Here is a 27,584-nt window from a genome sequence, read left to right as displayed (position 1 = left end):
ATTTCAAATTCCTTATATTAAGCAAACCAGATTGCGCCATATTATTGTTTTTTTAATTTGCAGAAAGCCAGGGGGCACACTCCAACACTCAGACATAATTTACAAACGAAGCATGTGTTTAGTGAGGCCGCCAGATCAGAGGCAGTAGGGATGGCGCCTTTGATAAGAGTGTAAAATTGGACCCTTTTCCTGTCCTGCTAAGCATTCAAAATGTAACGAGTATTTTTGGGTGTCAGGGAAAATGTATGGAGTTAAAAGTTTATTATTTTCTTTAGGAATGTAGTGAAGTAAAAGTAGTAACAAATATAAATAGTAAAGTAAAGTACAGATACCCCCCAAAAACACTTAAATAGTACTTGATAGTATTTTTACTTAGGTACTTTACACCACGGCTATTAATGTTTGATGACCCGGCACAATGACAGCCAAGAAAACAGTTAAAACCTAAAGTCAACAACAGAGAGATCAGCAGCAGCGCCAGTCAAGAGTCTGGCTACTCAAACTCCTTGCTCCTCATACTGTAGCTACAGCAAAAAACGACAAGAGACTAGATCATTTCCGGGATTGGTTCATTCTAATCGCGAGCCCTACCAGGAAAGAACTCTCAGTTGACAGCGGTGTTCGGGTGCCGCATACATTTCAGATAGTAGACAAATGTCAACTAAGAGTAACAACAGATTTAAACGAGACGTGTTTTACTCTTTGCGACACTTGGGACGCACGCACACCGAACAGTAAAACGGGTAAGTTTTGTGTGTCTGTATGTGTGTGTTGGGCGGAGTAGCCTAGGTGTGGCAGACATACCTAGAGTTGTGGTTGGCAGATCGTTTCAGCATTAAACTTTCATGTCATCTCAACATGATGCTAAATCATGCTTTATTGGGCGGAATAGTTATTCTCCATACAAGTCGACAACTAGTGAAATAACTGACAGAGTATCTCGCCTACAGAACATAGCCCACAGAGCACCTGATCAAATAATAATGTAGGCATATCTATGATACAGGATGGGTTCCACGTGGATCTGATCCTCCTGGGTCAGATACACGGTAATAGTGACACTAATACTCAGATTTTTCACTTGTCAAATAAAAAACAATGATTGCAAAGCTAAACAAACCATACAAATCTATGCACAATGACTATTTTTTTTTTAAATGTTCCACATAAAATTTTACAAAAACACATTTACTTGAAGAACAGTGCAGATGCAAAGTTTGGAAACAGAATTATGTTTTGTGCTGTCATTCTGTTAACAAACATTACATCTGCACTGTTGGAATGCACCGTGGAATTATCATCCTATAGTATTCATATGTAGCCTCTATCTCTGTATCTGCTCCTCATTCTGTTTGGGGAATAATAGCTGTGCATTAATAAACAAAACTTTATGATTCACACTAATCAGTAGGGTTGTGACGATTATGGAATTTGGGGTAACAATTAATTGTCATGCAAAAGGACACTGTTGTCTTAATTGTTTTGAGCTTGTGATGCATCTTTGGAAAATGACCTGCTACTTGCTTAATGAATATCACAGCTTGGTGACACCCCTGTCTCAAAACTGGTTTTGACCGCATTGAACTTTTGGAAATGAAGCTTCTCCTCCCGACCATGCCGTTCTGCTCGTAAAATGACTACCAACTTTACCAAATTCATGTAAAAATGAAAAACTGCTATTGGGTAAACTATACTAGAATATAAAGTTGAACCTCCCCTTCTCCTAAAAATACATGTATTAAGACAATTTTTGTTGTTGTTGTTCAGGGTTATTGTCATTAAGTGTCGGTTAAACAATTATAGGATAACTTTGCCAGCCCTGCGAATAAGGCCTACATAGACAGCATGGTCAAACACGAATCCCTTTTATCCCAATAATAATGTAATGCTAAGTTTAAATGCATCAAATGTCCCATGTCTTGTAAAGATTGAGAACTACTTAAAGTTTGCCATAGATGCCAATATATAATTTCAGACTTGGTCACTCCTGCTATGCTAAATGCCCGAAACAGATGCTTTTTCTGATGTCAAAAAGCACTGGCTGTGTGTGTGTGTGTGTGTTAATTTCTTTCTTTCCTTAAACAACACCATGAACACGAAATGTTCTTCATATTGCTGCTCCAGAGGAGAAGTTGTGTTAGCATGCGTATGTGACCAGGTAGGTGCATCTACTGTACAGACAGGCATCAGTCAGGAGGATGTCATGTCCTCAGCACGTCAGTCAGTCTCTCTGACAAGAGTTAGGTTAGGTTGTCCTCTAATGTTCATTCCCTTGTCACTCTCTGACCTGCCCCCCCACTCTCTCTCTCTCCCCCCTTTTCTCATCTCTATCTCTCCCTTCCTCTCTTTCTCTGCCCCCCCCTCCTATCTATCTGACCAGATGAAATGTGCCTGTATGCAGATCTGTTTAGTAGTCTATAATTTACAGCTGTGGTGAATCCTCTGGTTAGCAGCACAGCCTGAGGCCTTATGCTTAGCTAGGCTGCCTCAATAACGTCACATGAAAAACTGCTGCGTGTGTGTGTGTGACATGACTGCTCGCTCTCTTCCTCTCTTTCGGGCAAATTCACTGCCAACTGTTACTGTTGCTCTAAAAGAGGATTTGGGTTTTCTGAAGAATTGGAAGCCTGTGTCATTACTGTGCAAGATTTATTTCAAAATGCCTTACAAATAGACTCCTCCCGCTCTCCATCTCTCAGTGATATGTGGTAGCAGGCAGCAGTATGCCATACGTGGACAGGCAGAACCGTGTGTGTGGCTTCCTGGACATTGAGGAGAAGGAGGGCAGCAGTCGCTTCCAGAGACGCTACTTCATACTGGACACACAGGGAAACACACTGCAGTGGTACATGGACAACCCCCAGGTACACACACACACAGTCATTATAGTACCTGTACAAACACACATGACCTCTGATGTGTCTGAGGCAGAGTGTGTTCAAATAGTGTGTGTGTTCCGCCGCTAGCAGGGTAGAGGAAGTGAGACTGGGAGTTGAAGGTTTTTATCTCTCTCTCTGCCTGCATAAGTGCTTGTTGTTAGGCTTGGGCGATACCCCGGTATACGGTATAAACGGTATATTTCGAAATACCGATGGTATGATTTTCACTACTGTTTAAATAAATAAATATATACGGTGCATTCAGAAAGTATTCAGACCCCTTGACTTTTTCCACATTTTGTTACATTACAGACTTATTCTAAAATGTATTAAATTAAATTTTTTCCCTCATCAATCTACACACAATACCCTGTAATGACAAAGCGAAAACAGGTTTTTAGAAATGTTTGCAAATAAATTAAAAACAGAAATACCTTATTTATATAAGTATTCACACCCTTTGCTATGAGACTTGAAATTGAGCTTGGGTGCATCCTGTTTCCATTGATCATTCTTGAGATGTTTCTACAACTTGATTGGAGTCCATCTGTGGTAAATTCAATTGATTGGACATGATTTGGAAAGGCAAACACCTGTCTATATAAGGTCCCACAGTTGACAGTGCATGTCCGAACAAAAACAAAGCCATGAGGTCGAAGGAATTGTCCGTGGAGCTCAGAGACAGGATTGTGTCGGCACAGATTTGGGGAAGGGTACCAAAAATTGTCTGCAGCATTGAAGGTCACCAAGAACACAGTGGCCTCCTCCATCACCCTTCCTAGAGCTGTCCGCCCGGCCATACTGACAAATCAGGGGAGAAGGGCCTTGGTCAGGGAGGTGACCAAGAACCCGAAGGTCACTCTGACAGAGCTCCAGAGTTTCTCTGTGGGGATGGGAGAAACTTCCAGAAGGGAAACCATCTCTGCAGCACTACACCAATCAGGCCTTTATGGTAGAGTCGCCAGACGGAAGCCACTCCTCAGTAAAAGGCACATGACAGCCCGCTTGGAGTTTGCCAAAAGGCACATAAAGGACTCTCAGACCATGGGATACAAGGTTCTATGGTCTGATGAATACAAGATTAAACTCTTTGGCCTGAATGCCAACTGTCGCGTCTGGAAGAAACCTGGCACCATCTCTATAGTGAAGCATGGTGGCGGCAGCATCATGCTGTTGGGAGGTTTTTTAGCGGCAGGGACTAGTCATGATCGAGGGAAAGATGAACGGAGCAAAGTACAGAGAGATCCTTGATGAAAACCTGCTCCAGAGCGCTCAGGACCTCAGAATGGGGCAAAGGTTCACCTTCTAACAGGACAACAACCCTAAGCACATAGCAAAGACAACGCAGGAGTGGCTTCAGGACAAGTCTCTGAATGTCCTTGAGTGGCCCAGCCAGAGCCCGGACTTGAACCCAGTCGAACATCTCTGGAGAGACCTGAAAAAAGCTTTGCAGCGACGCTCCCCATCCAACCTGACAGAGTTTGAGAGCATCTGCAGAGAAGAATGGGAGAAACTCCCCAAATACAGGAGTGCCAAGTCTGTAGCGTCATGCCCAAGAAGACTCAAGGCTGTAATCGCTGCCAAAGGTGCTTCAACAAAGTACTGAGTATAGGGTCTGAATACTTATGTAAATGTGATTTTTCCATTTTTATTTTTTATAAATTTGCAAACATTTCTAAACCTCTGTTTGCTTTGTCATTATGGGTATTGTGTGTCGATCGATGAGGGGGGGACAACTATTTAACCAATTTTAAAATAAGGCTGTAGCGTAACAAAATGTCAAGGGGTCTGAAAACGTTCCGTGTGTGTGATATACTGTACCATTTCAAAAGTTTGGACACCTACTCATTCAAGGGTTTTCCTTAGTTTTACTGTTTTCTACATTGTAGAATAGTATTGAAGACACCAAATATTTGAAATAACACATATGGAATCATGTAGTAATCAAAAAAGTGTTAAACTAATCAAAATATATTTGAGATTCTTCAAAGTAGCCACCCTTTGCCTTGATGACAGCTTTGCACACTCTTGGCATTTTCTCAATCAGCTTCACCTGGAATGCTCTTGAAGGATTCTTGAAGGAGTTCCCATGTGCTGAGCACTTGTTGGCTGCTTTTCCTTCACTTTAAGACATGAAGGTCAGTCAATCCGGAAAATTTAAAGAACTTCAAGTGCTATGATGAAACTGGCTCTCATGAGGACTGCCACATAAAGGAAGACCCAGAGTCCCCTCTGCTGCAGAGGATAAGTTCATTAGAGTTACCAACCTCAGAAAATGCATCCCAAATAAATGCTTCGGAGTTCAAATAAGAGACACATCTCAACATCAACAGTTCAGAGGAGACTGTGTGAATCAGGCCTTCATGGTTGAATTGCTGCAAAGAAACCACTACTACAGGACACTAATAATAAGAAGAGACTTGCTTGGGCCAAGAAACACGAGAAATGGAGATTAGACTGGTGGAAATCTGCCCTTTGGTCTGGAGTCCAAATTTTTGATTTTTGGTTCCAACCGCCGCCTCTTTGTGAGACGCAGAATAGGTGAACCGATAATTTCCGAATTTGTGGCTTGGAGGAGGAGGTGTGGGGGTGCTTTGCTAGTGACACTTTTGATGATTTCATACAAATTCAAGGCACACTTAACCAGCATGGCTAACAGAGCATTTTGCAGCAATACGCCATTCCCATCTGGTTTACGCTTAGTGGGACTATCATTTGTTTTTCAACAGGAAAATTACCCAAAACACACCTCCAGGATGTGTAAGGGCTATTCGACCAATGTCGAATAGCCCTTACACTCTCAATGAGAGTGATGGAGTGCTGTATCAGATAACCTGGCCTCCACAATCACCTGGCCGCAACCCAATTGAGATGGTTTGGGATGAGTTGGACTGCAAAGTGAAGGAAAAGCAGAATGCCAATAGTGTGCAAAGCTGTCATCAAGGCAAAGGGTGGCTTATTATAACTGCTTATAACTAACTAAGTTATGTATAACTAGAATAAATATATATATCCAGCTCAGGGCTACAGCTATGCATTTGCTTTGGTAACTTGCTAGCTAAGTGGCTAGATATGAAGGTCAAGCTTCTTGGTTACATCAGAGACATTCAATCCCCTCCTGGATCAAGATCCCTGTTGCCTAAATTGTTCTGCGTCCCCTCAAAAAAAGTATATACACAGGTATATATTTTTATTTTATTATTTATAGCAGCCCTTGTGTGCACATTCGGTAATACCGTATGCCCTGGTATGGTACAGAAACAGTTTGACGGTATGAAAATCTGATTGCGGCCCCACCCTACTCGTTGTGTTACTGTGTTTATTACACTGTATGTCTGCCTCTAGAACCTGCCTAGTGGAGCGAACGCAGTTGTGTTACTCTGTTTATTACACTGTATGTCTGCCTCTAGAACCTGCCTAGTGGAGCGAACGCAGTTGGGATTCTGCAGCTGACATACATCTCCAAGGTAACAACACCCTTAAACAGACTACTTAGTAAGGGCAATGTTTTTGACTGATTCCAGACTCTCATCTTCTCTCTCATCTCATCTACTCCTCTGTTCGGGTTTAGGTGAGCGAGGCCACGGGGAAACAGAAGTCCAAGACTGAGTTCTGCTTTGGTGAGTCAAAGAGTTTGTTTGAGTGCTTTTGTTTGCTTGAGTATGAGAGTGTAAGTTCTTCTCATGGCCCTGGTGAAACACGTACAGTAAAATGGGTTCAGTTGTGTGACATATGAATCGTTCCATGTCATTTTCAACAAGCCATGACACCCACCATCTCAGATTGTTCTGAAATTGTTTCTGTAGTTTGAAACATCGGCATTCTTCAAAGTGTTTGGGAGAGATTGAGATACATTGTCTAGATAAAGTAAGATATTGTCAGCGTATAATGATATGATGTTTTCCGTAGAATTGAAAGAGATTGGTGTAATTTATTTTGATTGCCGAACTGCCTGGGCCAGTGGCTCCATAGACAGGTTGGTTGTTTAGCAACAAAACCGATGTGTGTGCAACTATGGGGCAAAACAGACAGGGTTCGTTTCGATTGTTGACAATATACAGTTGAAGTCGGAAGATTACATACACCTTAGCCAAATACATTTAAACTCAGTTTTTCACAATTCCAGACATTTATTCCTAGTAAAAATTCCCTGTCTTAGGTCCGTTAGGATCACCACTTTATTTTAATAATGTGAAATGTCAGAATAATAGTAGAGAATGATTTATTTCAGCTTTTATTTATTTCATCACATTCTCAGTGGGTCAGAAGTTTACATGCACTCAATTAGTATTTGGTAGCATTGCCTTTTAAATTGTTTAACTTGGGGCAAATGTTTTGGGTAGCCTTCCACAAGCTTCCAAATTTTCCATGGGATTTATGTCAGGGTTTTGTGATGGCCACTCCAATACCTTGACTTTATTGTCCTTAATCTATTTTGCCACAACTTTGGAAGTATGCTTGGGGTCATTGTCCGTTTGGAAGACCCATTTGCGACCAAGCTTTAACTTCCTGACTGATGTCTTGTGGATATATTGAAGCAACATCTCATCATTTTCCTGCCTCATGATGCCATCTATTTTGTGAAGTGCACCAGTCCCTCCTGCAGCAAAGCACCCCCAAAACATGATGCTGCCACCCTCGTGCTTCACAGTTGGGATGGTGTTCATCAGCTTGCAAGCCTCCCCATTTTTCCTCCAAACATAACAATGGTCATTATGGCCAAACAGTTCTATTTTTGTTTCATCAGACCAGAGGATAATTCTCCAAAAAGTACGATCTTTGTCCCCATGTGCAGTTGCAAACCGTAGTCTGGATTTTTTTATGGCGCTTTTGGAGCAGTGGCTTCTTCCTTACTGAGAAGCCTTTCAGGTTATGTCGATATCGGACTTGTTTTACTGTGGATATACACTGCTCAAAAAAAATAAAGGGAACACTAACACATCCTAGATCTGAATGAATAAAATATTCTTATTAAATACTTTTTTCTTTACATAGTTGAATGTGCTGACAACAAAATCAAACAAAAATTATCAATGGAAATCAAATTTATCAACCCATGGAGGTCTGGATTTGGAGTCACACTCAAAATTAAAGTGGAAAACCACACTACAGGCTGATCCAACTTGATGTAATTTCCTTAAAACAAGTCAAAATGAAGCTCAGTAGTGTGTGTGGCCTCCACGTGCCTGTATGACCTCCCTACAATGCCTGGGCATGCTCCTGATGAGGTGGCGGATGGTCTCCTGAGGGATCTCCTCCCAGACCTGGACTAAAGCATCCGCCAACTCCTGGACAGTCTGTGGTGCAACGTGGCGTTGGTGGATGGAGCGAGACATGATGTCCCAGATGTGCTCAATTGGATTCAGGTCTGGGGAACGGGCGGGCCAGTCCATAGCATCAATGCCTTCCTCTTGCAGGAACTGCTGACACACTCCAGCCACATGAGGTCTAGCATTGTCTTGCATTAGGAGGAACCCAGGGCCAACCGCACCAGCATATGGTCTCACAAGGGGTCTGAGGATCTCATCTCGGTACCTAATGGCAGTCAGGCTACCACTGGCGAGCACATGGAGGGCTGTGCGGCCCCCCAAAGAAATGCCACCCCACACCATGACTGACCCACCGCCAAACCGGTCATGCCGGAGGATGTTGCAGGCAGCAGAACGTTCTCCACGGCGTCTCCAGACTCTGTCACGTCTGTCATATGTGCTCAGTGTGAACCTGCTTTCATCTGTGAAGAGCACAGGGCGCCAGTGGCGAATTTGCCAATCTTGGTGTTCTCTGGCAAATGCCAAACGTCCTGCACGGTGTTGGGCTGTAAGCACAACCCCCACCTGTGGACGTCGGGCCCTTATACCACCCTCATGGAGTCTGTTTCTGACCGTTTGAGCAGACACATGCACATTTATGGCCTGCTGGAGGTCATTTTGCAGGGCTCTGGCAGTGCTCCTCCTGCTCCTCCTTGCACAAAGACGGGCGTAGCGGTCCTGCTGCTGGGTTGTTGCCCTCCTATGGCCTCCTCCACGTCTCCTGATGTACTGGCCTGTCTCCTGGTAGCGCCTCCATGCTCTGGACACTACGCTGACAGACACCGCAAACCTTTTTGCCACAGCTCGCATTGATGTGCCATCCTGGATGAGCTGCACTACCTGAGCCCCTTGTGTGGGTTGTAGACTCCGTCTCATGCTACCACTAGAGTGAAAGCACCGCCAGCATTCAAAAGTGACCAAAACATCAGCCAGGAAGCATAGGAACTGAGAAGTGGTCTGTGGTCACCACCTGCAGAACCACTCCTTTATTGGGGGTGTCTTGCTAATTGCCTATAATTTCTACCTGTTGTCTATTCCATTTGCACAAAAGCATATGAAATTTATTGTCAATCAGTGTTGCTTCCTGTGTGATTGACTTGGAGTTACATTGTGTTGTTTAAGTGTTCCCTTTATTTTTTTGAGCAGTGTAGATACTTTTGTACCTGTTTCCTCCAGCATCTTCACAAGGTCCTTTGCTGTTGTTCTGGGATTGAATTGCACTTTTCGCACCAAAGTATGTTCATCTCTAGGAGACAGAACACGTCTCCTTCCTGAGCGGTCCCATGGTGTTTATACTTGCATACTATTGTTTGTACAGATGAATGTGGTACCTTCAGGCGTTTGGAAATTGCTCCCAAGGATGAACCAGACTTGTGGAGGTCTACAATTTGGAGGTCTACAATTTTTTTCCTGAGGTCTTGGCGGATTTCTTTTGATTTTACCATGATGTCAAGCAAAGAGGCACTGAGTTTGAAGGTAGGCCTTGAAATACATCCACAGGTACACCTCCAATTGACTCAAATTATGTCAATTGGCTTTAGAAGCTTCTGATAGGCTATGTCATCATTTTCTGGAATTTTCCAAGCTGTTTAAAGGCACAGTCAACTCAGTGTATGTAAAATTCTGACCCACTCGAATTGTGATACAGTGAAATAATCTGTACACATTTGTTGGAAAAATTACTTGTGTCATGCACAAAGTAGATGTCCTAACCAACTTGCCAAAACTATAGTTTGTTAACAAGAAATTTGTGATGAGTTTTAATGACTCCAACCTAAGTGTATGTAAACTTCCGACTTCAACTGTATATGTGTCTTATCCAGAGCGACTTACAGTAGTGAGTCTTTTTTCTTATTGGTCCCCCATGGGAATTGAACCCACAACCCTTGTGTTGCAAGCGCCATCCTCTATCAACTGAGCCATATGGGACCCATGTAAGCGATATTTCATCTCCAATGTTTATTGAATAAATAAATGCATTTGCACAATGAGCACTTGTTGTCTCTCAAATACATCATTACAGTTGTTGGTTAGCTAGCAAGAACATGTTTTGCCATATTAGCAATGACATGAAATCAGTCAAAACACCTCAAAACAAGACATGGTATCAAGAACAAGATGAAATGAGCCACTTACGATTCCCCACATGACAGTTTCTTGTCATTCTTGCTAGCAATCTGGCCATCCAGACACACAACAACACTGGAACCGCACACATCGTTTTTGTGACGATATCGGCTAACCCATCTGTAGACAATGAAAATAGCAGAGGTGAGATGGGATCACCTTGCCTGCTACTTCTGGTTATTTTGAACGGAGCAGAGCAGGTATTGCCTGTTATTACTATGGCTGAGGGATTGGCATATAGTATTTTAATCGTGTGTTAAGGTGGGCCTTCGCGCTTCAGCAAACAAAGGAACAGGGGTGCTCAACAACAATGACAAAAATCATGAATGGCTTACTAAGAAAAACTTGGCTTGATTATTTTGGTCTCTGTGTCTCTGGATTCCCAGACACCCAAATATCACTCATGTATATTTTGACATGGCTTATTGATTAACGAGACACAATATCTATCTTTATTATGTAATGCTATAATTTACCATTTACCTTGATTTTTTTTTTTTTTTTTTTTTTTTTACATTCATGTGTCTCAATTGGCTACTAGGCTATAAATAGAAGCTATGTGCAATGGTCAGGTCACTTTGAGGAAGACGTGGTACCAGGTGGCATAGATAAGATGTTGCGATTTTTAAAGCTCATTTCCTGCAATTCTACACATTCTGCTATGAGGCTGAGAGAGAAATTAGCAGTTTTAAAGCACATTTTCTGCAATTCTACACATTTATGCTATATAAGTGACATTATAGCAAAATCAATGGGGGGCCCATGCCATGGCACAAATACTTCTGAATGCATCAATATTTTTTTTTTTAGATTCTCTCTTGACTATCTAGCTTTTATTTTGTTGATTGTTAGTTCTCAAACACAATCTTTTTAAAAAATATATAGGTCCCTTTTCTACATACTTTATATCTGTTTTTTGTCGTTTACACTGAAAATGTTTTTCCAACCTGAAAATGATTTCCAACAAATCATTTTTGGGGACATAAACATCCCGATTAAACAATCAGGCGGCCCACCCAATACTTTTCTATGCAGAAAACAGCGATCACGTACACTGAGTATACAAAACATTAAGAACATCTTCCTAATATTGAGTTACACCCCCCTGCCACTTCTTCCCTTTTGCCCTCAGAACAGCCTTAATTGGTTGGGTCATGGACTCTACAAGGTGTCAAATGTTCCACAGGGATGCTGGCCCATGTGGACTCCAATGCTTCCCACAGTTGTGTCAAGTTGGCTGGATGTCCTTTGGGTGGTGGACCATTCTCGATACACAAGGGAAACTTTTGAATGTGAAAAAACAGCATTGTTGCAGTTCTTGACACAAACTACTATACCCTGTTTAGAGGCACTTAAATATTTTGTCTTTCCCATTCACCCTCTGAATGGCACACATACACAATCCATGTCTCAATTGTCTCAAGGTTTAAAAATCCTTCTTTAACCTGTCTCAACCCCTTCATCTACACTGATTTGAAGTGGATTTAACAAGTGACATCAACAAGGGATCATAGCTTTCACCTGGTCAGCCTATATCATGGAAGGAGCAGATGTTTGAAACGTTTTGTATACACAGTGTATATCTCTCTATTATATGTGGAAATACTTTGGAACAGATTTCCAAAATTAATATCAGTTGGTGCTGATTTTCTTTTCTTTTTTTTTGTCTTATGTCCAACAATAAAATTATAAAAACTAAAAAAGAGTTCCTGATGTAAGATATGTAATAGACGACAAAGGTTATCTGAGGATAATAATTTAACAAACCCGCTTTGGTCTGGATGTACCATTTTGGTTAAGTAAGTTTTGAGATGGAATGACAGAATGTTTGAAAATAGCTGTATATCTGTGTTTATCAAAGATGGTGAGAGCACTGTGTGGCATCTTTACCTTTTATTGAATAAAACCAAAATTAGTGCCTTATTTCAAATCAAATTTTACATGCGCCGAATACAACAGGTGTAGACCTTACAGATCTTACTTATAAGCCCTTAACCAACAATGCAGTTAAGAAAATACCTTTAAAAAAAGTAAGAGATAAGAAAAACAAATACTTAAGGAGCAGTAAATAACAATAGCGGGGCTATATACAGGGTGTACCGGTACAGAGTCAATGTGTCAATGTGCAGGGGCACCGGTGTCGAGGTAATTATGTACATGCAGATAGGCTTATAAAAGTGGTAATAACAGAGTAGCAGCAGCATAATGGGGGGTTGCAAATAGTCTGGGTAGTCATTAGCTGTTCCGGGAGTCTTATGGCTTGGGGGTAGAAGCTGTTTGGAAACCTCTTGGACCTAGACATGGCGCTCCGGTACTGCTTGCCGTGCGGTAGCAGAGAGAACAGTCTATGACTAGGGTGGCAGGAGTCTTTGACAATTTTTAGGGCCTTCCTCTGACTCCGCCTGGTATAGAGGTCCTGGATGGCAGGAAGCTTGGCCCCGGTGATGTACTGGGCCGTACGCACTACCCTCTGTAGTGCCTTGTGGTCGGAGGCTGAGCAGTTGCCATACCAGGCAGTGATGCAACCAGTCAGGATGCTCTCGTTGGGGAGCTGTAAAACCTTTTGAGGATCTAAGGACCCATCAATCAATCAATCAAACAAATGTATTTATAAAGCTCTTTTTACATAAGCTGATGTCACAAAGTGCTGTACAGAAACCCAGCCTAAAACCCCAAACAGCAAGCAATGCAAGTGTAGAAGCACGGTGGCTAGGAAAAACTCCCTAGAAAGGCCAGAACCTAGGAAGAAACCTAGAGAGGAACCAGGCTATGAGGGGTGGCCAGTCCTCTTCTGGCTGTGCCGGGTGGAGATTATAACAGAACATGGCCAAGATGTTCAAATGTTCATAGATGACCAGCAGGGTCAAATAATAATAATCACAGTAGTTGTCAAGGGTGCGACAGGTCCGCACCTCAGGAGTAAATGTCAGTTGGCTTTTCATAGCCGATCATTCAGAGTATCTCTACCACTCCTGCTGTCTCTAGAGAGTTGAAAACAGCAGGTCTGGGACAGGTAGCACATCCGGTGAACAGGTCAGGGTTCCATAGCCGCAGGCAGAACAGTTGAAACTGGAGCAGCAGCACGGCCAGGTGAACTGGGGACAGCAAGGAGTCATCAGGCCAGGTAGTCCTGAGGCATGGTCCTAGGGCTCAGGTCCTCCGAGAAGGAGAGAAGAGAGAGAGAGAATTAGAGGGAGCATACTTAAATTCACACAGGACACCGGATAAGACAGGAGAAATATTCCAGATATAACAGACTGACCCTAGCCCCCTGACACACAAACTACTGCAGCATAAATACTGGAGGCTGAGACAGGAGGGGTCGGGAGACACTGTGGCCCCATCCGACAATACCCCCGGACAGGGCCAAACAGGCAGGATTTAACCCCACCCACTTTGCCAAAGCACAGCCCCCACACCACTAGAGAGATATCTCCAACCACCAACTGACCATCCCGAGACAAGGCAGAGTATAGCCCACAAAGATCTCCGCCACGGCACAACCCAAGGGGGGCGCCAACCCATGCCAAATCTTTTATTTACGTCCCTTCCAAATGACCCTTTGTGATTGGCTGTGTTCGTCATTTCGAGTAATAGTTGACTTAATTGGTTCCAAAATATTAAATAGACCTCAGAAGGAATGCTGTCCCAACCAGGTCATTTGTCTTTATTCATGTTATCCAATGCACTTTTTAAGTTCATGGAGAGAGATTTGGTCTCCCATCAAGCTGGCTTCGTCAGTTGAGAGAAGAACAGTTCTTACATCTTTAAAAAGGACTCCGTCTGGCTTGGAGTGGATTTACAATCAGAGGGGTACAATTCTTTATAGAAACGGGGGAATCTTTATGTCATGTGTGCTCCCTCTCCGGCCTCTAGGTCACCAGGCTGCTCGTTATGGTGCACACCTGTTACCATCGTTATGCACACCTGCGCATCTTCAGACTCACCTGGAGTCCATCACTTCCCTGATTTACCTTCCCTATATATGTCACTCCCTTTGGTTCCGTTCCCAGGCATTATAGTTTCTGTTCCTGTGTCATGTCTATGCGTTGTTCGTGTTTCTAATTTTGTTTTATGTTGTGTTTATTTATTAAAACACTGACTCCCTGAACTTGCTTCCCGACTCTCAGTGCACATCGTTATACTTTAGTTGATATAATTTGGGTTCTGATAGTAATTCACCTGATTCAGTTTCAATGGTTACAATATCCGCTAATTACTGCGAAGCTTGTTAGCCAGAAGACAACTGTGTCGATTACCATGAAACTAATGCTTAAGTTTCTCGATGGATGGAATATTCTGCTCTCTCTCTCTTATCAATAGATTTAGTTCTGTCTTGACGTTGGAGAGAGTAGTTGCACTGAAAAAAGTATTTGTTGAGAACGCTCTAACTTTGTGAACAACTTTTCCAATTCTGATATCTTTTTTAAAATGTGATTTGTTCAGCCCAGATGCAAATGTAGTTGCATTGTTTTTAATAAAACCTTTGTCCCATAAAATCAGAGAATCATCAACTGAATTTTTGTTAATAATTATGAATTTGTTCAATTCAATTTCATGTGTGTTCCTCGGAGCATTGCTCTATCAATGTGGTTTTAGACTATCAAGATAGTTGGACTGTTTGATAGAACTATTAAGGCCTTTCAAATTCCACAAGAGAATAGCTAGTGTTGTCATTGTTTTACTAAAATGTAATTGTTATCTTTAATGTTGATTAGCCCATGGATGTAAAATAAAAAGCAGGATCCACAGGGACGCCCACCCATTGGTCCGCCCACCCATTGGCCCACCCATTGGTCCGCTCACCCATTGGTCCGCCCATTGGCCCACCCTCCCACTTAGAAGATCCTCTCTATAAACCATTGACACTACTTTATGGTAAATAATGCAAGCTACTTCAATGACAAATTTCTTTGAACAGGGGAAAAGAAACATGACCAGATTCACAGGGAATACATTACATGGTATGGAGAAGCAAGCCACAGCTTTATACTACTTGTCAAAAATAGAAAACTGATACTGTATACTGGTTGTTGGGGTGGTATTGGCATGGAGTGTGAGGCTTCTGTGGGTGGCTTTAAAAAAAATATATATATATATACTGTATATATACTATATATATATATATATATATATATATATATATATATATATACAATTCCTCATGTCTTACTAATTGGTAGGAAGACGTTTGGTCCGAATCGGATGTTGGGTACTATATTAATTGAATATTATCAGAATCCTTCACATTAAAATGGCCAATTTGGGTGCAATCAGTTAGCTTAATTTCTCATGGATTAAATGATATTTCAACAAAATAATGTTTCAGAAATGCTAATCGTATCGGTTGCTAAGAACAATCTAAGATGGTGGGTGTCAACCCTCTTTCTGGTGCTTTTTGAGATGGAACAACCCATACCTGTTCTGTCCTCCTTGCAGTGATCAGTGCTATTATAACCTCTGTATTTCTGTTCTGTATTTCTGTATATCACTATGTCTGCAGTGATCAATGCAGTGTCTCGGCGTTATTTCCTCCATGCCAACGATGCTGCTGACCTGAAAGACTGGGTCCTCGCTCTGAACAAAGCTACCAAGATCACTGTGAGTACCCCAACTCCTGTAGCTAACGTTACCATTAACATATGGTAACATTAACATAACATATGATTCATCGAATCATTACACGTATAACCAGGTGTGTAACTTGCGGTCATGACCCCCCCCCCCCCCCCCCCCCCCCCCCATATGAGAGACAGGTCAATTTGCCCTTATAAAAATGTATTGACAGCCTTGGTTTCTCAAATAACTGCCTCGCCTGGTTCACCAACTACTTCTCAGATATTCTATGTGTCAAATCGGAGGGACTGTTGTCCGGACCTCTGGCAGTCTCTATGGAGGTGCCACAGGGTTCAGCAGCATACCACCCTGCATACCACTGCTGGCTTGCTTCTGAAGCTAAGCAGGGTTGGTCCTGGTCAGTCCCTGGATGGGAGACCAGATGCTGCTGGAAGTGGTGTTGGAGGGCCAGTAGGAGGCACTCTTTCCTCTGGTCTAAAAAATATCCCAATGCCCCAGGGCAGTGATTGGGGACACTGCCCTGTGTAGGGTGCCGTCTTTCGGATGGGACGTTAAACGGGTGTCCTGACTCTCTGAGGTCATTAAAGATCCCTTGGCACTTATCGTAAGAGTAGGGGTGTTAACCCCGGTGTCCTGGCTAAATTCCCAATCTGGCCCTCAAACCATCATGGTCACCTAATAATCCCCAGTTTACAATTGGCTCATTCATCCCCCTCCTCTCCCCTTTAACTATTCCCCAGGTCGTTGCTGCAAATGAGAACATGTTCTCAGTCAACTTACCTGGTAAAATAACGGTAAAATAAAAATAAATAAAATAAAAATTCTCGGGCCGACTCTCTTTTCTCTGTATATATCAATGATGTCGCTCTTCCTGCTGGTGATTCTCTGATCCACCTCTACGCAGATGACACCATTCTGTATACTTCTGGCCCTTTGAGCACTGTGTTAACTTACCTCCAGACGAGCTTCAATGCCATACAACACTCCTTCTGTGGCCTCCAACTGCTCTTAAATGCTAGTAAAACCAAATGCATGCTCTTCAACCGATCGCTGCCCGCACCCACCCGCCCGACTCGCATCACTACTCTGGACGGTTCTGACTTAGAATATGTGGACAACTACAAATACCTAGGGGTCTGGTTAGACTGTAAAATCTCCTTCCAGACTCACATTAAGCATCTGCAATCCAAATTACATCTAGAATCAGCGTCCTATTTCGCAAACAAAGCCTCCTTCACTCATGCTGCTAAAAATACCATCGTAAAACTGACTACCGATCCTTGACTTTGGCGATGTCATTTACAAAATAGCCTCCAACACTCTACTCAGCAAACTGGATGCAGTCTATCACAGTGCCATCCGTTTTGTCACTAAAGCCCCATATACTACCCACCACTGCGACCTGTATGCCAGGCCCTCGCTTCATATTCGTCGCCAAACCCACTGGCTCCAGGTCATCTATAAGTCTTTGCTAGGTAAAGCTCCGCCTTATCTCAGATCACTAGTCACCATAGCAACACCCACCCATTGCACATGCTCCAGCAGGTATATTTCACTAGTCATCCCCAAAGCCAACTCCTTCTTTGGCCGCTTTTCCTTTCAGTTCTCTGCTGCCAATGACTGGAACGAATTGCAAAAATCACTGAAGCTGGGGGCTTATATCTCCCTCTCTAACTTTAAGCATCAGCTGTCAGAGCAGCTTACCGATCACTGCACCTGTACACAGCCCATCTGTAAATAGCCCACCCAACTACCTCCCCATATTGTTATTTATTTTTGCTCTTTTGCACCCCAGTATCTCTACTTGCACATCATCATCTGCACATCTATCACTCCAATGTTTTATTATTTCGCCACTATGGCCTATTTATTGCCTTACCTCCCTAATCTTACTACATTTGCACACACTGTATATATATTTTTGTATTGTGTTATTGACTGTACATTTGTTTATCCCATGTGTAACTCTGTGTTGTTTTTGTCGCACTGCTTTGCATTATCTTGGCCAGGTCGCAGTTGTAAATGAGAACTTGTTCTCAACTGAGGTGAATTACAAAATGTACAAATTTGATTGATAAGGGAAATAAATTCCCACCATAAAATGCCAGGCAGCTACTTGGTTTCTGTGTCTTGACACAACACAGTGCTACTCCTTTCCTCATTTTACGATCCCCCCCCCCCCCCCCACACACACACCGCTAATTATGTTTTTGGTTTGGCACGCGCACATACTCTCACAATCTCTCATCTAGAATATGAGGAAATGGTGAAACAGAACAGCATGATTTGTGTTTTGAGGTTTCACAGAGCACATTCCAGCACAGTGTGTGTTGAGTCCTATATTCAGCCTGTGGGGGGGGCTTTCCACACATACACTGTTTATAATATAATACTGTATATACCATTTAGCAGATGCTTTTATCCAAAGTGACTTACATTCATGTGTGCATACATTTTATGTACACGTGGTCCCGGGAATCAAACCCTATCTTGGCGTTGCAAGTAGAGGTCTTCACGGAGCCACTTGTACCTGAAGACCCGATCCGGGACGTGAGCAAGTCCGGATCCAGAATTCTAAATAATGTCACGTGTCTGGGCCGGATCTGATTTGATTTTCACGGGTCTCAGTTATGTGTAGTTTCAACTGACTTGTCCAGAAGGACCCATACAGATCAGAACGCGACTGCTGCAGTAGAGCGAGAGAGAAATCGTATAATTTATGCTGCTGCTCTTTACTTTTCACAAGAGTGGCGCGTGAAGCTTGTTGTTGGCCAATCATAAGTCATCAAAGCGGCAATAGGCAACAGTCAGAGCCTCCGTGTGTGGCAAAAGTTAGGACATATCTAATCAATGGAAGATGGAATTAAAATTAAGGAAAGTTAAAGGAGAAGGATGAGCTACAACAACCAAGAGCCAACAGGTAGGCTGCTACTTTATATTCTGAATGGAGTTGTTGTTGTTTGTAACTGTAGGATGAGAAAGCGCATGCAGCTTCAATTAGCCTAGATGGTTAGTTAACCAGGTTCTTCTGGTTTGATGCAGTCAAGACTGGTACTACGTGATCATATTGGATGATACATAACCTAGCTACTGTATGGCAGCTATTAGTCTACTATAGTGCGAGTCGGCTTGCTTGGTTGCGGTCTCTCCCTCCCTGTTCCCGTGTCACACACTCACACACACACACACACACACACACACACACACAGCACGGCCCCTGCTAGAGCGTCACCTCCCCCTCACGCTTTATCAGCTCCGGTTAATAAATTACCTTAAAAATATACTTTTCTGCTGCTTCCCTCACTCGGATCGGACCGGGTCTGGATCTGACCAGGTCTATACGGAACAGGTCTAGTTGTCCATTTGGAACGGGTCTCTATATTAAAAAAGTGAATTCATGCATATCTGTTCCGGATGGGAATGCCTCAGGTCCATTTTGGAAGTTGGACCCGTGAAGGCCTCTGGTTGCAAGTCCCATGCTCTACCAGGACCACACACATCTGTTGTTTGTGCTGTGGAGCTGCAGTAAAGATCTGACACACACACACACTTCTTGACCAGAGAGTTTAATGCTGAAGGCCTGTAACTCCTCCCTCCACACTTCTACAGAAGGCTTAGAGCAGCAGTTAGTGGTTATGTCCCAATAATCTTTATTTTATCTGTCTTTTTTCTCCTGAAGTGTGCACTCGTTCACCACTCCACATAAATTTGAAAACATTGGATTGGTGTAGGCCTAGAGGGAGTTTCCATATACAGTGCCTTGAGAAAGTATTCATATCCCTTGACTTATTCCACATTTTGCTGTGTTACAGCCTGAATTTAGTTTATTTTTCTCACGTATCTACACACAATACCCCATAATGACAAAGTGAAAACATGTTTTTAGAAATGTTTGCAAATGTATTGAAAATTTAATTCGGAAATATCTCATTTACCTAAATATTCACACCCCTGAGTCAATACATGTTAGAATCTTCAAGCTCTGTCAAGTTGGTTGTTTATCATTGCTAGACAGCCATTTTCAAATCCTGCCATAGATTTTCGAGCTGATTTTAATTAAAAACTATAACTAGGCCACTCAGGAACATTCATGTCGTCTTGGTAAGCTACTCCGGTGTATATCACATACACGTGATTAGCAGATGTTATTACAGGGGTATTGAAATGCTTGTGCTTCTAGCGCCGACAGTGCAGTAATATCTAACAAGTAATATCTAACAAATTACACAACATATACCCAGTTCCCAACAAATCTAAGTGGAAATTAATTAAGACTCTATACATATGGACAAGCGACGTCAGCGGAACGGACTAAGATACAGTAGAATAGTATAGAAACAACAGTATATACAGTGGGGAGAAGAAGTATTTGATACACTGCCGATTTTGCAGGTTTTGCTACTTACAAAGCACGTAGAGGTCTGTAATTTTTATCATAGGTATACTTCAACTGTGAGAGATGGAATCTAAAACAAAAATCCAGAAAATCACATTGTATGATTTTTAAGTAATTCATTTGCATGACATAAGTATTTGATACATCAGAAAAGCAGAACTTAATAATTGGTACAGAAACCTTTGTTTGCAATTACAGAGATCATACGTTTCCTGTAGTTCTTGACCAGGTTTGCATACACTGCAGCGGGGATTTTGGCTCACTCCTCCATACAGACCTTCTCCAGATCCTTCAGGTTTCGGGGCTGTCACTGGGCAATACGGACTTTCAGCTCCCTCCAAAGATTTTCTATTGGGTTCAGGTATGGAGACTGGCTAGGCCACTCCAGGACCTTGAGATGCTTCTTACGGAGCCACTCCTTAGTTGCCCTGGATGTGTGTTTTTGGTCGTTGTCATGCTGGAAGACCCAGCCACGACCCATCTTCAATGCTCTTACTGAGGGAAGATCTCGCGATACATGGCCCCATCCATCCTCCCCTCAATACGGTGCAGTCGTCCTGTCCCCTTTGCAGAAAAGCATCCCCAAAGAATGATGTTTCCACCTCCATGCTTCACGGTTGGGATGGTGCTCTTGGGGTTGTACTCATCCTTCTTCTTCCTCCAAACACGGCGAGTGGAGTTTAGACCAAAAAGCTCTATTTTTGTCTCATCAGACCACATGACCTTCTCCCATTCCTCCTCTGGATCATCCAGATGGTCTTTGGCAAACTTCAGACGGGCCTGGACATGCGCTGGCTTGAGCAGGGGGACCTTGCGTGCACTGCAGAATTTTAATCCATGACGGCGTAGTGTGTTACTAATGGTTTTCTTTGAGGCTGTGGTCCCAGCTCTCTTCAGGTCATTGACCAGGTCCTGCCGTGTAGATCTGGGCTGATCCCTCACCTTCCTCATGATCATTGATGCCCCACGAGGTGAGATCTTGCATGGAGCCCCAGACTGAGGGTGATTGACCGTCATCTTGAACTTCTTCCATTTTCTAATAATTGCGCCAACAGTTTTTGCCTTCTCACCAAGCTGCTTGCCTATTGTCCTGTAGCCCATCCCAGCCTTGTGCAGGTCTACAATTCTATCCCTGATGTCCTAACACAGCTCTCTGTTCTTGGCCATTGTGGAGAGGTTGGAGTCTGTTTGATTGAATGTGTGGACAGGTGTCTTTTATACAGGTAACGAGTTCAAACAGGAGCAGGTAATACAGGTAATGAGTGGAGAACAGGAGGGCTTCTTAAAGAAAAACTAACAGGTCTGTGAGAGCTGGAATTCTTACTGGTTGGTAGGTGATCAAATACTTATGTCATGCAATAAAATGCAAATGAATTACTTAAAAATCATACAATGTGATTTTCTGGATTTTTGTTTTAGATTCCATCTCTCACAGTTGAAGTATACCTATGATAAAAATTACAGACATCTACGTGCTTTGTAAGTAGGAAAACCTGCAAAATCGGCAGTGTATCCAATTCTTGTTCTCCCCACTGTGCATATGAGATGAGTAATGCAAGATACAGTATGTAAGCATTATTAAGTCAACGAGATACCGTAGAATAGTATAGAAAACAGTATATACACTTGAGATGAACAATGCCAGATATGTAAACAGTATATTTGGCCTTGTTTTAGGTTATTGTCCTGCTGACAGGTGAATTTGTCTCCCGGTGTTTTTTGGAAAGCAGACTGAACACCAGGTTTTCCTCTCGGATTTTGCCTGTGCTTAGCTCTATTCCGTTTCTTTTTATCCCAAAAAACTCCAGAGTCCTTGCTGATGACAAGCATACTCATAACATGATGTAGCCACCACCATGCTTTTAAATCTATAGTGTGGTACTCAGTGATGTGTTGTGTTGAATTTGCCTCAATCATAACGTTTTGTATTCAGGACATAAAGTCAATGTATTTTCTTTTTTACTTTAGTGCCTTATTGCAAACAGAATGCATGTTTTAGAATATTTTTGTTCTGTACAGGCTTGCTTCTTTTCACTCTGTCATTTAGATTAGTATTGTGGAGTAACTACACTGTTGTTGATCCATCCAGCCATTTTACTCTGTGAAATCACCGTTGGCCTCATGGTGAAATCCCTGAGCGGCTTCTTTCCTCTCCGGCAACTGAGTTAGGAAGGACTCCTGCATCTTTGTAGTGACTGGGTGTATTGATACACCATCCAAATTCGAATTAATAACTTAACCATGCTCAAAGGGATATTCAATGCCTGCTTTTTTTTATCCACCTACAAATAGGTGCCCTTCTTTGTGAGGCATTGGAAAACCTACCTGGTCTTTGTGGTTGAATCTGTGTTTGAAATTCACTGCTCGACTGAGGGACCTTACAGATGATAATTGTATGTGGTGGGTGAGGTAGTCATTAAAAAATCATGTTAAACATTATTATTTCACACAGTGAGTCCATGCAACTTCTTATGTGACTTGTTAAGCAAATTTTTACTCCTGATCTTATTTAGGCTTGCCATAACAAAGGGTTGGAATATTTATTGACTCCATTTTTTAAAACGAATTTGTAAAAATGTCTGAAAACATCATTCCACTTTGACATTATGGGATATTATGTGTAGGCCAGTGACACAATTTCAATTTAATCAAATTTATATTCAGGCTGTAACACAACAAAATGTGGAAAAAGTCAATGGGTGCGAATACTTTCGTAAGGCACTGTAGCAGTCATTTTCTTTCCAATCCATGAAGGGAAGTGTCACACTTCGGGAGGAAGGAGAGATTATTGGAACCTGTGTCAGAAAGGTCACCACTGTCTGTGGCACTGTGAGGTTGAAGTGTGGTGCTGCTCTGTTTCTTCTCTATTGTCACCTGCCCTCACACAACTCTCGCTCTTCCACTTCCTCTTTAACTGCCCTGTATTCCCGTTGAAGAAACCCTGTATGCCTTATGGGCCTTGATTATCTCACGTTTCTTGTTTATCACTCCATAAATATGTTATAATGCATTTATAGTTTCATAGGATATCAATAAGTAAACCTGAATGGTAATGTGTTGTTGGCTAAATGCCAACTGCTAGCTGTATGTTTGACTTATTGCTCAAACTGTTGTTTTCTGTAGGTCCCTAAAGCAGGGCTTCTCCAGCACAGATCAGAGGTTTCTACAGTAACCGGTGAGGCAGGGGGTAAGAGGCTGGCCTACAAGACTGAGATCATCGGGGGAGTGGTGGTGCACACACCCATCTACCAGGTACTATGGTCTAGACCAAATACACTATTGCCATGATGACAATGAAGATGGCAGTAATGATGACGTGATGATGATGATGATTGTGTGTGTGTTGCAGAATGAGGGGGAGGAAATGGAGGTAGGGGACAGGAGGGTCTCCTCTGTAGGCAGTAGACCAGGTGTACTGAGGTGTGGCTATTGTGTCAAACAGGGTAACGTGGTGAGTACACACACACACACACACACACACAAGCTCGTACACACACACACACACACACTTTTGAACTAATCTGTTGTGTGTTTCAGAGGAAAAGCTGGAAGAGACGTTTCTTCACACTGGACCACAACGCTGTCAGTTACTACAAGTGTGAGATGGTGAGGTCATATCCTGTCGCTCTTCTCTCCTCTGTGTGTGGCTCTGGGTAGTAACGCTGTTGCTGTTTAGACCTCAGTGGGGTGTAATTACAGATGTCCTCAAATGGATTTGGGATAGGAAATACAAACCAAGCCAATACATTGTAGGAAAAAACATGTGTCCTCCACGTTTAAGTCTTTGGTTCTGCTTTTGTGTGTTTAGTGTTCTGTGTGACAGATATGTCAGTGGAATAGAGTAAAGTGGTGTTTTTCTGATGCACGTGTGCGCGTGCGTGTAACCTGCATTTGATATGTATTTCAGGATAAGGAGCCTCTGAGAGCTGTTCCTCTGAGAGACATTCAGAAGGTCCATGAGTGTCTGGTGAAATCTGGGTGAGAGTCACACACCTCTCTTTCTCTCGACACCAGACCCAAACACACACAGAAGCTCAATGTCTTACCCACTCCTCTCTGTCAGGGATCTGCTGATGAGAGATAACCTGTTTGAGATCATCACCAGCTCCAGGGTCTTCTACGTCCAGGTAGGGGGGTGGGGGTGGGGGTGTGTGTGTTGTCAGTTGGGCTTCCATCTGTGTTGACTCCTCTCTGGCTTGATGCTCTGTTGCTCATGTGTGGCCTTACTTCTGTTTTTGGAGAAATGGACAGGATGTTTTTTGTGAATTGGAGGAGAACTTTCCCAACACTTAACCGTAAGAACAATAACATCCCTTGTCCCCCCATGGGAGAACAGCTGACTAGGGGCAGGGGCCTCAGATCACAGAGAGGTGTGTGTGTGCTTACTGAGTTGTTTAAGCGTGATGTGTAAGCATGTGCTGGTTTTGTTGCAGACAGACACTCCAGAGGACATGCAGGGCTGGATCAGAGACATTGAGTTGAAGATACAGGACTTCAGAGGCCCTGCCAAGGTAAAGGTAGATTTAGATACATACGAAAGCCTCATATCACAACTCCTCAGAATTTGCCCCACATGACCCGACGAACCGACTAGCAATTCAGACCAGTACTATTAGTGGTCCTTATGGCATGCCCAAATGCAAGTGTGATTCAGTGGGGGAATTGGAAAAATGGAATCTCTCTCTCTCTCTCTCAGGGTTCTGCATTTACATTTGCCTCCTCTCTGTATCGCCATGGTAACACCTCCCACCCACCCTCTGTGTTCCGTGGTCGCCAGGGAGATGACAGGAGACCCCCACTAGTGAAGTCGTGTTCCGTGGCCCCGGGGTGGCAGCCCTGGACCCCTGTACCCCAAAGAGAGGCTCCCGCTCTGGGCACACTGGACAAGGACAGTCCCTTTAGCAATCTGCCCTCCAGTCTTTCCTCTCGCTCCACCTCTTCCTCCACCTCCTCATCTTCATCCTCCCCCTCCACTCCCACTCTCATCCCACAGGGGGTCCCAGCTCCAGCCCTAGCCAGTGGTGTGGGGGTCCCAGACTGCCCTGGCCCCATAGCTCCAGACCCCTCCAGCAGCCGGAGGAGACACCGCTCTCAGCCTCAGCCCCCCAAAGACCGCAGCTTCCCTTTCAGCCTGGACCATGATGGCATCCGCACCACCGACGTTTAGAACCACCGACGTCTAGAACCAACCACGTCTAAAATCAACCACTTCTAGAACCAACCACGTCTAGAATCAACCACTTCTAGAACCAACCACGTCTAGAATCAACCACGTCTAGAACCAACCACGTCTAGAATCAACCACTTCTAGAATCAACCACGTCTAAAATCAACCACGTCTAGAACCAACCACTTCTAGAATCAACCACGTCTAGAACCAACCACGTCTAGAACCAACCACGTCTAGAATCAACCACGTCTAAAATCAACCACGTCTAGAACCAACCACGTCTAGAATCAACCACGTCTAGAATCAACCACGTCTAGAATCAACCACGTCTAGAATCAACCACGTCTAGAATCAACCACTTCTAGAATCAACCACTTCTAGAATCAACCACGTCTAGAATCAACCACTTCTAGAATCAACAAAACTCTGCATCCAACAATATATAGAACCACCATCTAGAACCAATGTGTAGACAAACAATGACACTTGTTTGAGTGCTTTCTACCGTTGAAAGACTGAACCTCCCTCCCCCACCCCCTTCTCCTCTGCTCTAAGAGTTTCACAGGCCTGCTGCTGAAACTACATCTGCTGTGGGTCTGTTTGCTGAAGTAGCCCTGGTGGGGGAGGGTAGTGATGTAAACTGGGGTTCCTGGATGCGTTCTCTCACTGAGGGGTGTGTCAGTAGTGGCTGTGGGCTTTTTGTATAGAGGGTGACTCAGAGAGAGCAGTGTTGGGCAGACTGGGAGGGGTTATCAGTATTAGTGTCTGGTGGAATGTGAAGGATATGTTATATTTTATTGTACGATTTCCTCTTTAAACTTGAATGTAGTCCACCCAGGTACTGATATGAAGGAAGGTGGATGCTGTGGTGGAGCCTGGTCTTGTCTACCGAACACCCTCCACTAGTATAAGTCAGCTGGTCTTTTGCTTGTATTAACCAAGGTTATGTCCCAATTGGCACCCACTATGGGTCCTGGTCAAAAGTAGTACACTATATAATGAATATGGTGCCACTGCCAATTGGGACCGAACCCAAGGGTCCCATTCAATCAATAACCTGGTCATGGAACGTGTTAGTGTCCGTGGCTCTGCCTGTCGGTAGACAGTCCTGTTCCCTTGTTAGACTGCATCCAATTGCGTCAAATCGCGACATCAGCAGCACATTTTGTATATACGCTTTTAGCGTATTTCTGCATGTTCTTCCACAAACGGGATTCTCTTGCTCAAATGCAAATGATCTACTATGGTAATGTGTCATGTCACATGTTGTGTTTTGCCTGCCTGCACCTCACCGACCCAGGTCCAGGTGTGCTTTTCCCCTTCTCTTTAAACTTAACCTGTCATGTTTCTGATTCTTTACATAGACTCCTGTTATAAATCACAAACATCAATATCTGCTTTGTGTGCGTGTGTGTGTCAGACATCGGTTCAAACATTTTAATGTTCAATACATTTGAAACATGTATTCAGATAACCTTTATTTGAAAAAAACAAGTAGTTGAATATTGGAATGTATTTGGACATACACTTGGAAAGTATTTGAAAATACTCAAATACACTCCCATACATTTAACCCAGGTATTTGAAAATAGTATTTGAAATAAGTATTTAAATATACTTTTAAAATACAATTTGGTCGACCATTTTGTTTTTTACAAATACTCAAATAAAAGTACCTGTTTTGGGCTGTATTTGAAAATACTGAAATACACAGAAATAACAAATGCTCAAGTACACATGTATTTGAGTCCAGAGAGTGTGTGTGTCTCTGTGTGTGTTGAGTTCATCATGGTTGACTGGCTGGTCAAACATTTTAGAGACAGGATAATGTTTGTTTTTAAGTTAAGGCATCTTTGATTTCTGTATATGCTCTTTTAGCATTTTGCAGTACTGTCATTCCAGAAAGAGAATGGTTAAATGCTAACGTCTGCTATTTCTAATTCAATTTCATGTATTTTGCTCTTCTGGTTACTGTTTTCTCTGATTAATTCCTGTGGTACAGTATTTCAGATGTAATGGACTGCCTTCTACCTCGTACCTGGTGTCCACTCACCTACCTGATCATAATGGTGTTGTTGTTTTTTTTACTTGTAAGCAAGTGCATTAAATAAGACAAAAGCTTTTTA

The 27,584-nt window shown here is 42.9% G+C and overlaps 1 protein-coding gene across 1 annotated transcript; it reads left to right on the top strand.

Moving 5' to 3' along the window:
• The first annotated feature begins 548 nt into the window (after positions 1-548).
• LOC129853664 (pleckstrin homology domain-containing family A member 2-like) lies at positions 549-27,584 on the top strand. The gene is made up of 12 exons (XM_055919972.1): positions 549-743; positions 2,700-2,864; positions 6,290-6,346; positions 6,451-6,499; positions 15,819-15,916; positions 23,412-23,540; positions 23,638-23,739; positions 23,826-23,894; positions 24,196-24,266; positions 24,352-24,415; positions 24,722-24,799; positions 24,985-27,584. The coding sequence occupies exons 2-12, from the start codon at positions 2,724-2,726 to the stop codon at positions 25,453-25,455; spliced, it is 1,329 nt and encodes a 442-aa protein (XP_055775947.1). The 5' UTR covers positions 549-743; positions 2,700-2,723; the 3' UTR covers positions 25,456-27,584.

This window comes from Salvelinus fontinalis, chromosome 4, assembly GCF_029448725.1.
Source record: "Salvelinus fontinalis isolate EN_2023a chromosome 4, ASM2944872v1, whole genome shotgun sequence".
NCBI lineage: Eukaryota > Metazoa > Chordata > Actinopteri > Salmoniformes > Salmonidae > Salvelinus > Salvelinus fontinalis.
This window is presented reverse-complemented; position numbering and strand designations above follow the sequence as displayed.

Coding starts and splice junctions, on each gene's coding strand:
- LOC129853664 (XM_055919972.1), top strand. CDS start 2,724: ATGCCATACGTGGACAGGCAGAACCGTGTGTGTGGCTTCCTGGACATT. Junction 2,865..6,289: donor GGTACATGGACAACCCCCAG/GTACACACACAC, acceptor GTCTGCCTCTAG/AACCTGCCTAGTGGAGCGAA. Junction 24,800..24,984: donor ACTTCAGAGGCCCTGCCAAG/GTAAAGGTAGAT, acceptor TCTCTCTCTCAG/GGTTCTGCATTTACATTTGC.